The sequence below is a fragment of the Strix aluco genome, chromosome 13 (genome assembly GCF_031877795.1).
Source record: "Strix aluco isolate bStrAlu1 chromosome 13, bStrAlu1.hap1, whole genome shotgun sequence".
Lineage (NCBI taxonomy): Eukaryota > Metazoa > Chordata > Aves > Strigiformes > Strigidae > Strix > Strix aluco.
The window spans coordinates 16,644,473-16,659,676 of NC_133943.1; the positions used below are offsets into that span (position 1 = coordinate 16,644,473).

At 38.1% G+C, this 15,204-nt stretch overlaps 1 protein-coding gene across 7 annotated transcripts in view; it reads left to right on the plus strand.

The window, feature by feature from the left end:
• The window catches only part of TENM2 (teneurin transmembrane protein 2), a 700,085-nt gene that overhangs the window by 676,679 nt on the left and 8,202 nt on the right, over positions 1-15,204 (plus strand). For all 7 annotated transcript variants that reach the window (XM_074838105.1, XM_074838106.1, XM_074838107.1 and 4 more), the window contains 4 exons: positions 173-1,047; positions 7,796-7,971; positions 9,544-9,779; positions 14,434-14,730. In XM_074838105.1, coding sequence (XP_074694206.1) covers positions 173-1,047; positions 7,796-7,971; positions 9,544-9,779; positions 14,434-14,730 — 1,584 coding nt within the window. The remainder of the gene's footprint in view (positions 1-172; positions 1,048-7,795; positions 7,972-9,543; positions 9,780-14,433; positions 14,731-15,204) is intronic.

Sequence of the window (15,204 nt, forward strand, 5' to 3'; positions counted from 1 at the left end):
TATTTCCGAAAAACAAAATCATTGTTTGAAATAGTTGCCGTTCATGACTTGGTTTCATGATTTACGCTGATAAACCCCTCACTAATTTGCTGTTGTTACACATGGAATTTTAAACACTAGAAGTGTACTTTTCAGTTACGAGTTTTACAGTAATAATTTGTGCAACTCATAGGTACGGCTGGAGTGGCCTACTGATCTCGCTGTCAATCCCATGGACAACTCACTTTATGTCCTAGAGAACAATGTTATTTTACGGATCACAGAAAATCATCAAGTTAGCATTATTGCTGGACGCCCCATGCACTGCCAGGTTCCTGGTATAGACTACTCTCTTAGCAAACTGGCTATTCATTCTGCACTTGAATCAGCCAGTGCCATTGCCATCTCACACACAGGAGTTCTTTACATCAGTGAGACAGATGAAAAAAAAATTAATCGGCTACGCCAGGTAACTACCAATGGAGAAATATGCCTTCTTGCAGGGGCAGCTTCAGACTGTGATTGCAAAAATGATGTCAACTGTAATTGCTATTCTGGGGATGATGGGTATGCCACTGATGCCATCTTAAATTCACCATCTTCCTTAGCTGTGGCCCCAGATGGTACCATCTACATAGCTGATCTTGGAAATATCCGCATTAGGGCTGTCAGTAAAAACAGGCCCATTCTTAATTCTTTTAACCAATATGAAGCTGCATCTCCAGGAGAACAGGAGCTGTATGTCTTCAATGCTGATGGGATTCACCAGTACACTCTCAGCCTTGTTACCGGGGAGTACTTGTACAATTTCACCTATAGCAGCGATAACGATGTCACGGAGGTGATGGACAACAATGGCAACTCCTTGAAGGTCCGTCGGGATGCCAGTGGGATGCCCCGCCATTTACTGATGCCGGATAATCAGATTGTCACGCTGGCTGTTGGCACTAATGGTGGACTCAAGCTAGTCTCAACACAGACCCTGGAGCTTGGATTAATGACATATAACGGAAACAGTGGTCTCTTAGCAACGAAGAGTGATGAAACAGGATGGACAACATTTTATGAGTAAGAATGTTTTTGGCTATATTAAGCGTACATTTATTTTTCAAATGGTAGTGAGTAGGCCCTAAACTGACCCTACTGAAATTTGTTGTAGGCTTTTCACTGGTACCAAATAAGGCCGTTGCATCTCAGTCTAGGATGATACTGGAAATGATTAAGTGGCTTGCTTGATTTCATCAGTGGTGCCAGGTCATTTGGGTGGGTACTGAACCACCTAAATTCCTGCCCACAGTTTGAGGCCAGTGGGAAAGCCCACCCACCTCCAGCACGAAGGACTGTGTACCACATTCAGAAACCCATGTTTGATTTATCAGATTGGGCCCCTGCTCTTAGTTGTCAGCAAGGCTGCAGATAACTCTCATCCAGACCAGCCCTCAGTAATCTATGGCTCCTACTGAGCTGCCTCTCTCTAGGAACCCTAATGCTGCAGTTTCTTTTGGAACTCAAATTATATATCTTTCTGTTCAGACTCATATATTACTCATGGTTGTTAAAATGTTGATTAACTTCACTGATTGTTCATTCTTGAGACAAGTGAGGAAATTAGATCCCCAGCTATCTGTCAGACCCCTGGTGTAACTTCCATAATTTGTAGATAACCCAAAAGCACACTGGTGTTCGTGAGCATATAGATTAAAAAGACAGAACTTCCTCTTTAAATGAAATTCATCGGAGACAAAGTTCAAAAGTATATTAAAAATCTAGAAAAAATAGTCAGATTTGTTATCCTATTCTTAGTAGTCTTATTGTCATTTGTAGATCAAAACAATTTTAAAAATAGAAGCTAAATGATATATTGAAAATGCATATATCGTTTAAGTATGGCAAGTCTGATGCCATATATTTTGTTTGAAATAATCAGTGATTATGAAATACGATTTCTCAAATTAGTGGCTAGAAAGTATGGATAGGGCTTTATATTTAATTTTCAATTTTAGGCTTATTTTTAAGGTTATAGACTAGCAATGACGCACAACTATTTTTTTAAGTTTATTAATGCATTCATCTTGGCCACCACTTACTTTCTTTTTAGAGAAAACATAAGTAATGCAGGAATAAAAAGAACTGTGTTCAATCTGCCCAAAATGTATATAAATCAGCATTGCACATCAGTATTTCGTCCGCTATGTGTTCCGTTTCCGTAAAAAGGAAAACAGTGCCCTCTCGTGGTCGCCTTCTGATGTGGCCCTGGAAATTGAACCACTGATTTTTCATCTAGACTGTCGGTAAAGATGTGGATTTTTTTCTCTTTAATATCTTGCATAGAGTATTTCTCAACCACACATTAGTTACAAAAATAATCCAATTATGTGAACACATGAACGTATTACCTGCTGATTACAAGATCAAGTAAAAGCTCACTGTACTAGATGACAGTAAAATCTCACATTATTGCTGATGAGATGTGGATGCCTTTCTAGATAGGTTTTTTTGTTGTTGTTTTTTCCCCAATAGCTAGCTCAAGATTCAGACCAGGAGTCATATAAACTATTTATTTCTCAAAACACCAGTAATTAATTGTAGAAAATTAAATAGCAAAATAATTTAAAACTCTAGATGAAAATCAATGAAACGATAAAAAAGGTCATCACAAAGTTACAAGTTACAAAACTGCAATAACTGGTGGCTGAGAATCACATGAAGTACTAAGTTAGCATGATTTATTAGAAAAATTGTACTATGATTCCTAAATAAATATAGAAGGTAGGTGCTTTGATGTCTTACTGAGATGCATCTGAAACTGTAATTTAATGTGTATATAGTGCTGACATGTTGACTGGATTTTTTTCCAAGATCAAATAGGAAAAGATGTGCAACCCTTGCCTCAGGTCAGTGGGAGTTAAGTAGCATATTTAGGTCTAAATAGTACAGCCTGAGGTACTGTCTTAGATGATTAGTAACTTTGATGAGGCAGCAGAAATAACTTACTTTCTCCCAGATTTGTACATACATTCTCATAAGCGTAGAGCCCATAGATGAGAGGACAGTATAGACATTTTTCGCATTAAAAATGCATATACTTTATAGTGCATGTATAAAATAAATTATACATGGTGACTGTTATCTAGGTTAGAGAAAAAAAAGCCATAAAATGCCATTCATAAAGACATTAAAAGAAGATATGTATCTCTACATGTGCATGAAAAACCCTATGTGAGGACTAGAATTTAGCTATATGCACTGGAGATACTCATTACAAAATACCAGAAAAATAAGGCATCTCCTTTAGGCTGATCCTAAGCAGCTGACTTACAGTAACTCCTTAATATGCTTTGTCATCTTATGTACCCCCACAGTTAAAGGGTTTATTAATAATATTACTACAAGAATTATTTAAATCAAATTTACAAACCTAAACAGTCACAGTCCACAGTCACTCAATACTGGCTTCTGATTTCTATTTGTTCTTCGAAGCAGCTTCAAGGGGAAAATTCTGTATTCATCATTATGCAATTTATTTTGGTATCTATAAGTTAATATCAATTGGAGATGAAAGAAATGCTTATCCAGTGAGAGTTTATAAGGACAACAATAGTTTCCTGTGCCATTACATTTGTGCATTCATACAGAGATAATCAATACCCAAAATTGCTAATATGGCAGCAGAACTGGAAAAAAACAAATGTCTTTTAAGTAGTAAAATACTACGTGAACTACAGTTCTTACACAAAATTTATTTCAGTGCACTTATATCAACCAGACATTGAAGTGCCATGCTATCTTATTGGGTATATTCCTTTCTTTTATCTGAAGCTGTACCCTGAAAATGCTCACAGAATTAAATTTGTGGAGTATATCTAGGTATGCGTGTGCATATGCAGAAAAATGCATACACAAACTGTGTGTGTGTATACACACTCCATACATATATTATATAGAGTGCATGCATAGATGCATGCCGTTCAATTGCAGTGGGAACAAGCAAGGCTCTTAAATAATCTGACAGCTACCAGTAGGCTCACATGGGGTAATTTAAGCTTGGTTTTGGACATGAAGCACAGATCTTTGAAGTGGTCCTCAATGGTATTCCAATCGGTCTTGGGAGCATCCTAAGAGAATACTGCAGTTTTCTTCTTGAATCAGCTTGATTTTATAAGGGAGGGAAAATAGGGATAGATGCAAATGTACGTGGATCTGCTCCTTGCCCTGCTCTGTGTTAAGTCAACAGCTGCCGTTGACTGTATGTGGCACTGTCCCAGCTGCTCCTGCCTACAAGCTGTTGAGCAGTACACGTCTCAAACCCCGAAGACCAGAATGCTAGCAATAAGAACTGCATAAGATACAGAGGTGCCATAATATTGGACAGGGGAGAACAGCCTTCGGTGCATTATCACAAGCCCGCTGAAGGGATGCACAGGTCAGATATTTGTAGCCATCTGAGCAGGTGACAAACAAGTAGTCAGCTGTGTCTCGCGGTTGAGCTATAGTTGAGTTTGGTGGCCCAGCACGCGCGAGCTGGCGGTGGCCAGCTCAGCCACTGGGTTGTTGGGCACCATCTCCAGGCTGCAGGCAGAACTGGGCAACAGCCCTCGTGCCTGCCCAGGGCGTCAGCGGTGGGTTTTACCCAGAGCTCGCCTGGGAACTACTGCCTCGGAAACCTGTGCCTGCTCAGGCAGAGCTGGTCCCAGTTAGCAATGGTAGTGAGTTAGTAGTGGGAGCAGGGAGATGCTGGTTTCTTAAAGTACTGGGATTAAGAAAGGATCTCTCCCTTTGTAATTTTATTAGTAGAAAAACTTGGGATGAAACCTTACTCTCACTGAAGTCAGTAACAAAAGCTCAGGAATTTCAGTGAATCCAGAACCCAGCTCATTTGAAGATATAAAGATGGCCTTATCAGGTCTGATTCATCTAGCCCGATGCTGTCCCATAGACTGTGATATGTAGTGGCTGCTTCTGAAGAAGATACCAAGGAGTCCCAGGTCAATTAGTATATTTTCCAGTGCAAAATTTCCTTTTTTTACTTCATTAGACCTGGGTTCATGTCATGAAGAAGACAGATATATAGTCATTTAATTCCTATATAGCTTTATTCTTATTATTCAGATAAATGTCTGGGTGTTGTATTCTACTAAGCACTTGCTCTCACATAATACATAAATTTAAAAAAAAACACCTCAATAATATGTCACTTCTAAATCTTGTAGTACATAAAAGGTTTCTGTTTTATTAATTTTAAATTTTTTACCTTTAAGGTATTTTTTTAAACAGGATTTTATTGATGCAATGGATAAAGTAGAAATGCCTTCTTTATACATTGATATAGCAGTGTGTATATACCATTCAAGTAGTGAATTTTTTATATGTCTAGGTCATAAACTAAATGGTCTGCAGATCTTCATAGAGAGTACTTTTGTATGTATCACTTTAAGCATGTCTGTCAGTTGCTTATAAACCCTTTTAATCCCTGCCATTGCTGATTTCAAAAATTGTGACCAGCACTGGGAAACATACCCCATGGTGGGGGGTAAAACACTGATTTCTAGAAATGGCATTAGAATATTTTCATTTTTCTGTTTCAGCCTCTGTACATCCTCATCCATATTTACTTTTTAGACTGCCCTTGTACTTTGAACAGAGATTTTCAGTGAGTAGCCCACAGCAATCCCCAGGAATTTTTCCTGGGTTAATTAAAAACCCAGCAATGTGAATGAAGAGTTTAAATTAATGTCTCATTTGCATTGCCTAAAATATATTTGCTGATGGGGAATTTCACCAACCATTTTTCTGGATGTTCACCAAGCTCTGTGTAGTCCACGCTGAAGCCACTCATAGACTTTTCTAATTTGTCTGAAACAACATTCTCTTCTGTAATATTTGACACCTAGGTATCCTCTTCATCACTCTGCTAATCACTAAACATACCAAAGTAGTCCACATATAGACTTTGGGGCATATCTCATTATTAGCCTTTCAGATTTTTGAAACTCTCAATTTTTTGTACATTTTGTTTTTCCTTCCTAGATGGATGCTTGACTGGATCAAGTTCTTCCCTCATCTATACTTTACTAGTACTTTTCAGTATTTTTTGTGAAGACCTTTATATAGACTTAACCAAACCCCCTTTCATAGATTATCTCAACATATTATCTTTTATGCAGTATCTTGTTGATATGGTAAAAAAAATATATATATATAAAAATATATATATAGATAGGAACTTGTGACTTTTATTAAGAAAAATCATGCTGCTTAATCTTTATTTGATCCTGAACTGCTTAAATGAACACAATATATTATTGGTCCTTTTTAGGTTGCATGATGCCTTGTTTTGATTTATTTCTTTGCCTAATACTTTCATTGGTTCTGGGAAGGCTTGTTGCTCCACAGGTGATTTTTTTTCCTTCCTCCCCAATATTCAGTTGAATGGGTGCAACCATTTGCAATGGATTTGAAAGGCATATTTTGTATTTGTATTAACTGAGGAGCCAATTTGTGTATTAGTTTTGGAGATATGCTATACAGTTCAGGTGGCCTGCTTTGAGGTTTCTGAATGATTTAATTGTGAAAAGTCATGTTGAAAGCACTGATTTTTTTTCATCTTTACAGCTAACCACAACGTACAAAGAACTCAGCTAGCTCCATGATACTAAATGTGCTCCTCTTCTCTTCTGTTACTCTCAGGCAGTGCAATGGATTTACCAGTTCTCTTCCAGGCTTCCTGCTCCCTGGATTTCTACGTTCAAAGGATGACCAGTTGGTTTCAATCTCTACCTAAACTTTTCCCTTTATCTACACAGGACATTTTTTCTTGCCTTTCTGCTGTTTAGAAGTATGTGCGCTTTGGTAGCGGCTGGGTGAGAGACTCTTGCACAAGTAGAGAATTGCAGCAAGCAGAGTGTCAGACTGGAATACTAATTTTGTTTCAGGTCCCCATTTCTTGCCCTTAAGATCCAAGGGATTGCTTCTTTAGCATACGTATGCACACAAATATAGCATACTAAAGGAAAGGGAGAAACAGTATGATTTGATTTCAGGCAGCATTCCTTCTTTCTGCCCTCCTCAGGCTTTATACCTCTAAATAAATTTAACTCAATAAACTCATGGAGAGCCCTTTTTCTTTTATTTTTTTATCTTTATGCCTCTGGAGCACTTAATTCATCTTCTAAGGTATATGCTGAGTGCTGACTGCTGCCCTTTGTGCAACTCCAACCTATCCTGTGCTTTAACTTCTCATCATTCATCTTTATGAGCCAAAATAATGACCCCAACATGCAGTTCAATACCACAGATAAGATCTAAATGAAATTATTACGTTCTCAAGCTGATGTCTTTTTTAATTTCTTATGGCAAGTTTATTCCTTGATATGTCAGTTAAGACCATACTTGGTAGTTTCCACTAAGTATTCAATTGCAAACGTGCAGTGTATGCCATTGTATATTGTAGCATCCATCACAAGTCCACTTCCTTAGAATGAAATGCAGCTACTAAAATACAGATGCATTTACTAATTATAATTGTTTGAGCCAAATATCGCTCTGTATCTCCATAATAATGTAATTAATTAATTTAGTAATTTAAAAGATGCTAGCCTGGATTTACACTCATGTAGTTGGGATCAGAATCTCTAAAAATTATTGTTTCATCATTATAGACTCTTTCAAGAACAGAGAAATAGGTATGGCCAGGATGTTCTTGAAAATCTGTTTCATTCTGGGTTTTTTGCACAAATGTGGTGCATTATTAATACACTGGGTATTGAAATGAACATATATCCTCATGCTTTTTTGCTCTCACTAACTTTTCTATTAGCTATGATCATGAAGGGCGTCTGACCAATGTAACACGTCCCACTGGAGTGGTAACTAGCCTTCATCGAGAAATGGAAAAGTCTATTACCATCGACATTGAGAATTCTAATCGGGATGATGATGTCACGGTCATCACAAATCTCTCCTCTGTGGAGGCTTCCTATACAGTTGTTCAAGGTACCAAAGCACACTTCTCAGCACACCTCCTAACCACACACACAACTTGAGAAAGCAATTCGCAAAAGATTCGTGTCATTAGTACACTCATGAGCAGGGGAAAAACGTTTAAGGTTTGCAAGAAAAACTCCCATAAAGCTCATTCCTAAAATGACAGGTCTTCAGGACAGGTAAGAGACATTTCACAATCACGCTTTGTGTCAAATATGTATGGTCATTATCTGCTGGTGTAAGTTAGTCCTGCCATTACCTCTTGAGTCATTTTACCCACTCGCGCATTTCTCTGTACTTCACTGCAAAATTGGTTCTGACTTCAGTGCCACAGAGATGCAGTCTGACTGCCAAATGTTGGCTGCCTGGGTAGAGATCCTTGTGGAGAGAGAGGCTCAGGTAGCCTCCTACTATTAGCAATGGAATCTTCCAAATTTATACACTACCCTTAAATAAAATGCAGAACAATCAAGGCAGTGGATGATCTTGTGCCACACTTAGCACTGCTGAGAACAGTGTTACAGCCCAAGTATGGCTGGAGAGATCAGCAGCAAAGTGGTTAAATGTTTGCATAGAGGTTTCCAGCACTGCCCAGGCATTGTGTCTGATGAAGCGAAAACAGACAGTTATCGTAGATAGACTGAAAGGAATTTGGTGAGTGATGGGGGCTTTTTTAGTTAAGATATAATGTCACTGGAATATCATCATCGGACAATAGTGTCCTCCTGACATAATTGTCAACATTTATAGACTGTTATACCGTCTCATGTCTGGTTACAAAGACTTCACTTCTCTTATACCAGATGATTAATTACATAGATGCTGTCCTTCCGTCAGACAAATATTGACGCTTTGGTGACAGTTGCACACTGTAGCACTCCATCCTGGCTGAGAATGGACTTGGCTGTGTCGAACAGCTGGAGAACTGCACAGCCATAGAACTACGGGATTATTTTTTTAACTTCTCCGACAGCCAGAAGGTTGGGTGTGCACATCAGGCTAGGGCACTTTTGCTGGGGTGGCAGGAAGGCAGGCAAGTGAGGGACCGTGGCTGCCAGCTTGCGTTGCTGGTGCCTTCCACCTTGAGGATTTAAAGCCAAACTGTAGTTCTGTACAAAGCCTCTGCTTGGAGACAGTTTTTAAAGAGAGGGAAAGAAAAAGAAGAGGCAGTTCTTTCTTCCCACTCATAAAGAGTCCAGTAGTCGTCTTTTTTTTCTTTTTATCCTGGAGTTTAATGGTTTGTTGTTTATCAGCAGTTCAGTTTTCAGGAGTTTTTGTTCATATTAGAAATAAATTATGTGGTTGAACACATATCACTGTGCATTTTGATTCACAATTAAGACTAAAGGGAAAACATAATGAAATAAACATAGTATCTCTCTGCAGGCTCACTGTTACACTACTGTTCTTTACATGAATCAGTAACATCTGTAATTTCCACCATAGTACCACGTAAATGGTAATTGCAGGCTGACTTCATTTAACATCAACAGGAGTGCAATAAAAAACCAATCAAATTAAGCTATATGTTTTCTTTATGACTGGAGTAGCTAAATTATTTTCTTTTCATTATTGCTGTAGATCAAGTGAGGAACAGCTACCAGCTCTGTAATAATGGTACTTTGAGAGTGATGTATGCCAATGGCATGAGCATTAGCTTTCACAGCGAACCTCATGTCCTGGCTGGGACTGTGACTCCCACCATAGGACGGTGTAATATTTCTCTACCAATGGAAAATGGTTTAAACTCGATTGAATGGCGTCTGAGGAAGGAACAGATTAAAGGCAAAGTGACTGTGTTTGGAAGAAAGCTCAGGGTAAGTAGAAAATGTCATTGCAATAATGATCTTTTCTTCTCTAGGCAGAAAATGAATTTTCCATTTTGAAGGACATGCCTTTCCTATTTTTACTTGTTAAAAATGTACAACTCTGGGATTATCTTTGGTATGACAATCTTTTATTTGAGAGGTCAGTTAAATGCATGGGGTCATCTGCTGCAATCAGCTATAGAAGCTTCGTTACTAAAAGTATTCCAAAAGAGGTTGGTAGAAATACCCAGAATATTGCTGGAAGTCACTCTGCTTCTGAAGATGAGGGGAAAAAAGATTCAACCACTCACCATTTGTTAAAATGCTATGGCACACTTACCACAGTTAGTCCTGAGGAGCAAACACAATTACAGCTTGAGCGTTTATGTTCTGCTTCTGTTAAATCCCCCTACAGATTCATTGAGACAGGCATATTGTGTTTATTCCCTTTCCCAAATGGCACAACTGGAAAATAATTGCCATAATTACAAAGTCATAAGCATAGGATAAGAAAGACACTTAGGTCATGTATTCCATCCCCTGCCAAATTAAAGATCTGCTGCAGCCGGATTAATCCCATTCTGTGCTTAGCTGGCCGGTTTTTCACCCCTTAAGTATCTAAACTTTCACTGGCTGCTTCAGTATATGTAGTTTTGGAAGGGCTTTGAGATACTGGGCAGAAAACAAATGTAGCCCTGATCAAGTCCTGGTTCTTTTAATAATCCTTTTGACATCATTGGACATGAGATACAGTTCTGTGTGTTCAAGATGATATATTAAATGCAATATATGTAAACAATTAATAGTAACATACAAAAAACCTCGGATGTTAAATTTTGGTATTTTCCTATTGCTTAATATCTAATTCACAGTGCTGCATTAGCAAGTCTTTCCTTATTCTCACAAATGCTCAGAATGCACCCATTGGGGAGAGGGGGAAGGTTAGACAAAAAATGGAATGAGATTAGCAGCTAATCCTTAATGACTAAATTTCATGGCTGTGTAATTGATTTTTGATGTGTTGACCTGCAGAAGTTGATTATAAGTAGAAAATAGATCAGCTCTGCATTTTGACTAGGTGTTCAAAATAAAAATAAATAGGACCCCGAAATGAAATTGCTGTAATCCTAACTCTCAATACTAAAAATTTAATAGAGGTACTTGTGGTAATTAGCTGAAGTTAAACACGTCTTAGAGCTGAAACCTTGCCTGAGATGGGTTTTCTTGCATCATGTTTATGCAAATCAAAACACTGCTTTATCTAGCAACACCTCAACATTTAATTGTCTGGTGTTAGTTCCTGTAACAATAATCACATATCCATTTAGCTCTTTTAAATGAAAATCACTATGAGATTATAACAGGTTGAGTGGACTGAAAATGAAATTTGAAAATGAGGGAGAAAGCACAGAATTTATTTGCATCTCATTTATTCTAATTCATCTTTATAAATTGTTTAGTGAATGAAATAGAGCAAGTGTGTGGAAACATTGAGGGGAGCAGGTGGCAGGCAGGGTAGGCTGCAGCAGCTGGGACAGCTGTGGCACGTCATGGTACAGATGGGGGACACTGCTGCAGGACGGCCGGGGAGACAGCCTGCAGAGCCACCTCCTGAATCCACAGTTCAGAATCGAGTATTACTGAAAAGGATTGTTATTATATGGGATTGCCCTCTTACAAGTAGCTACTGGACCCCACACCCCTTTTCTTCAATACTTAAGGGGGGCTTATAAGAAAGATGGAGGCAGACTTTTCAGTAGGACCTGTTGCGATAGGACAAAGGGCAATGGCTCTTAACTAAAAGAGGGTAGATTCAGACTAGATAGAAGGAAGAAATTTCTTATGATGATGGTGGTGAGGCCCTGGCACAGGTTGCCCAGAGAAGCTGTGGCTGCCCCCTCCCTGGAAGGGTTCAAGGTCAGGTTGGACAGGGCTTTGAGCAACCTGGTCTTGTTGAAGATGTCCCTGCTCATTGCGGGGGGGTTGGACGAGATGACCTTTAAAGGTCCCTTCCAACCCAAACTATTCCATGATTCTATGATTCTTCAGGTAGTGCTGCTACCGTGCCCCCCAGCTCTGCTCAGCTGTGCTGTAGGTACATTGCAGCTTGTACGTGTTGGCCTCTGCAAACACACTTGGCCAGACTTCATTAAGCCGAGAAACGAAGACCTGCACTTCACCTTTATGTTACCCCACTTGCTGTCCACTACTATTTTATGCACCACACATTCAGTGTCTTGTGGTAGTCTCAGATAAAGTCTTGATAAGATTCCCTTCTGAAGAGTTTTTGTTACAGTGCAGCATCACATAAGTGATTTTTGTTGCAAGACCTTTACCCAAGACACAAAGGGCTTGTCCCTATGGCCACTTGTTCAGCAGCTGCCAAGGGAAAACCAGATGTGCATGTAGGTAGTGGAACAGAAGAGAAAGAGCTTGTTAGGTAATCTTCAGTCATGATACTTGTAATAGTGTTATTAGTGTTCCCAGGAAGAGTGGGAGTTAGTCATTCTGTTTGGGTTTCTATATAATTAATATGACACTACAATTGCACTCTTTGGTTTTACTTATTTTACAAATGAAAATAAAGTTACTGAATTATCCAAGCAGGTGCTTCTTTATTCTCCAAGTGATGTTTGTGTGTGTGCATAGTTCTTCACTGTGTAATCATTAAAAAACCCCTAATACTTTAGCTTTCTATGGCAAAAAAACTAATAAACTTTATAATGTTTTTGAGAAAAGGGAGGGTACCTGGAGTCAGACTTTCCTATGTGCAGATTACAGTTACTGCAACAGAGGGAGGAATCCACAGAAATCCCAACTGCTTTATGAAGCTTCAGAAATTTAAAAAAAAAAACCAACAACAACAACAACAACAACAAACCAAACAAAAACCAACCAAACAAGCAAAACCTCAAAAGCTAAAATTCAGTTTGTAATCTTTCTGAAATACTTTTTTCTTTTTAGAAAATCTGTCTGTCCTTCAGAAATTAGGATCTTTCAGTCATACACTAAACCTTTAATGTTATAGCTAAATGTTTTTCAGGAGTGAAAGCTCTCTTCTACTTGACCCAGAGCTCTGTGAAGAAAAGGGTTTTGATATGTCTCTGTCATCAGGATTGATCCTACACTTACAAAACTAGAGTACCCAGCTGAGATAGTACCAATGTGGAGTTTGGCTTCCCTGGCTTTGTTTCCATTACAGTGGGAGAGCAGAATATTATTTATTTTGCGAAGGTGTTTTAAAAAAACTATCCTATCTTTTCTTTGAATTACAGGAGAAGTGATTGCTGGGATAACCTTTGGGAAAACCTACAGAAAAGAGCTTTTTCTAATAATTGCCCACTGAGGAAATGCAAACTGTTAAAGAGCTAAATTTTATTAATGGAAAAAATTAGGATAATGAGCGATAATTTGAAATAATTATTTCTTTACAAACACAAAATTATATTAATTTTAAATTTGCTTTCTGTATAACTGAATTCCTACAGAGTTGGTTGGGATGGGAATTGGGTTTACCCCTGCCAGTGAAAATATCTCAGAATAACTTTTATGTTCTTGAGAAAGGCTCAGGGTTAATTTACATATTGTTTGATGTGCAGTTTAATTTTGGATAAGAGAAAACATTGCTTAATCAAAGTTACTGTAAAATATAAGCTGAAGAACAAATTCCCAGAAACTGATGAATACTTTTTAAGTAGTCATTGCTCTCAAATTATATCTAATTTAAAGACTTTTACTTTATTAATGATGCATCTACAATTAAATTACTTGAGAATTTTTATCAGATTACAGCATTAGCCTGAATTCTGTGGCTTAGCCTCCAGTGAATATATTTACGTATCTCTCATTATAGCACTCTCACTAGAAGCCTCTCCATTTGGCATTCTTATGCTTCTTTGTTTCTGTTTGACTCTTTTATTAAAAAAAAAAAAAAAAGAAATCTGGGACTGAAACACTTCATGCTGTACTTTGATTTGAGAATTGCAACTGAAAAAAATGGGAAAAAAAAAAATTAACCTAATTATTTAGCACTTTTGTTTCTCAAAACTACAAGTCCATGTTTCCCAGCCCGTATGATCAGGATTTTTAATCAGAAGAAATGAAACCCATCCCAAGTGATCAGGTTGCTGTGGGATCTATTGAATATTTGGAAAGTAAATGAAGAAAACATTAAATGAATGAATTCATAAGCAGGGTGTTGCAGCTACAGAACCTAGGTGGCTAAACCTCAATGAAAACAAAAAATTATAATTTCTTCTATTGTTCTTGGAGTCGTAGGGAAAAAGGCTAAGAACTACTGATGGCAGAAGTAGAAAAATTACTTCAATGCAAAATAATTCGTTTCTCTTCTAAGTGCTAACACTGCACTTTAAGACCTAGGCTTGCAGTACTTCTGTCTGTTCCAACAAGGGAAGCCTTTCTCCATAAGATTACAGTTCCCATGTTGCAGGGAGATGGGAAATATCCCAGTAAAACACTCAAAGTTACATATTTGAATATACCAAGAAGTAGAAAGCAAAATCCAGTTAATCGGAAGGCATCCTACACTTTTCAAAACTGTGAGGAGATGGAGTTCTGCATTGTGCATGCTGTTTTCACACTGAAAATCCACAGAGGCATAGTGCCCACTGCTCACTGAATGAAGTCTTCTTTCATTCAATAGGTGCATGGAAGGAATTTACTGTCCATTGATTACGACCGGAACATACGCACAGAAAAAATCTATGATGATCACCGGAAATTTACACTGAGGATAATTTATGATCAGCTAGGACGGCCTTTCCTTTGGCTACCTAGCAGTGGCCTGGCTGCTGTCAATGTGTCTTATTTCTTCAACGGGCGCCTGGCTGGGCTTCAGCGCGGTGCCATGAGTGAAAGAACAGATATCGATAAGCAAGGCAGGATCATATCGCGCATGTTTGCTGATGGGAAAGTTTGGAGCTACACCTATCTAGAAAAAGTAGGTGATGTTGTTTTACCTTCTGACATTAGCTACAAAGAGACAAAGTGCTATTCAGCTTCATCTGTACATACACACACACAAAAATTATCTAAAACTCCATGTATTCCAGCTGTTAAGAATCCCTTTGTACCTGGTCTCAAAATTCCTTATTTTTCAATTAGTAAACAGAGTTTGGCTGGTTGTTAATGGGAAATACTTTGTTCATGGTTTGTGTCTCTTGATTTTTTCCTGAAAGTGGTTAGGCTGCCATATAATGGCATAAACTAATACAATGAACTGCGCTTAATTCAGACCAAGAATGCATGACTAAACCTGACAAAGGGTTCAGGTAGAAACAGGTAATTAATCTCTAATCATTATTTATTAAATGAAAATATGGTAATGCATTTTTACTTAGCCCAATTAAGACACTTCAATCATAAAAGTGTCTTAAATACTTCAAAATTGCATATTATTTTCCCTTTCCCTTCT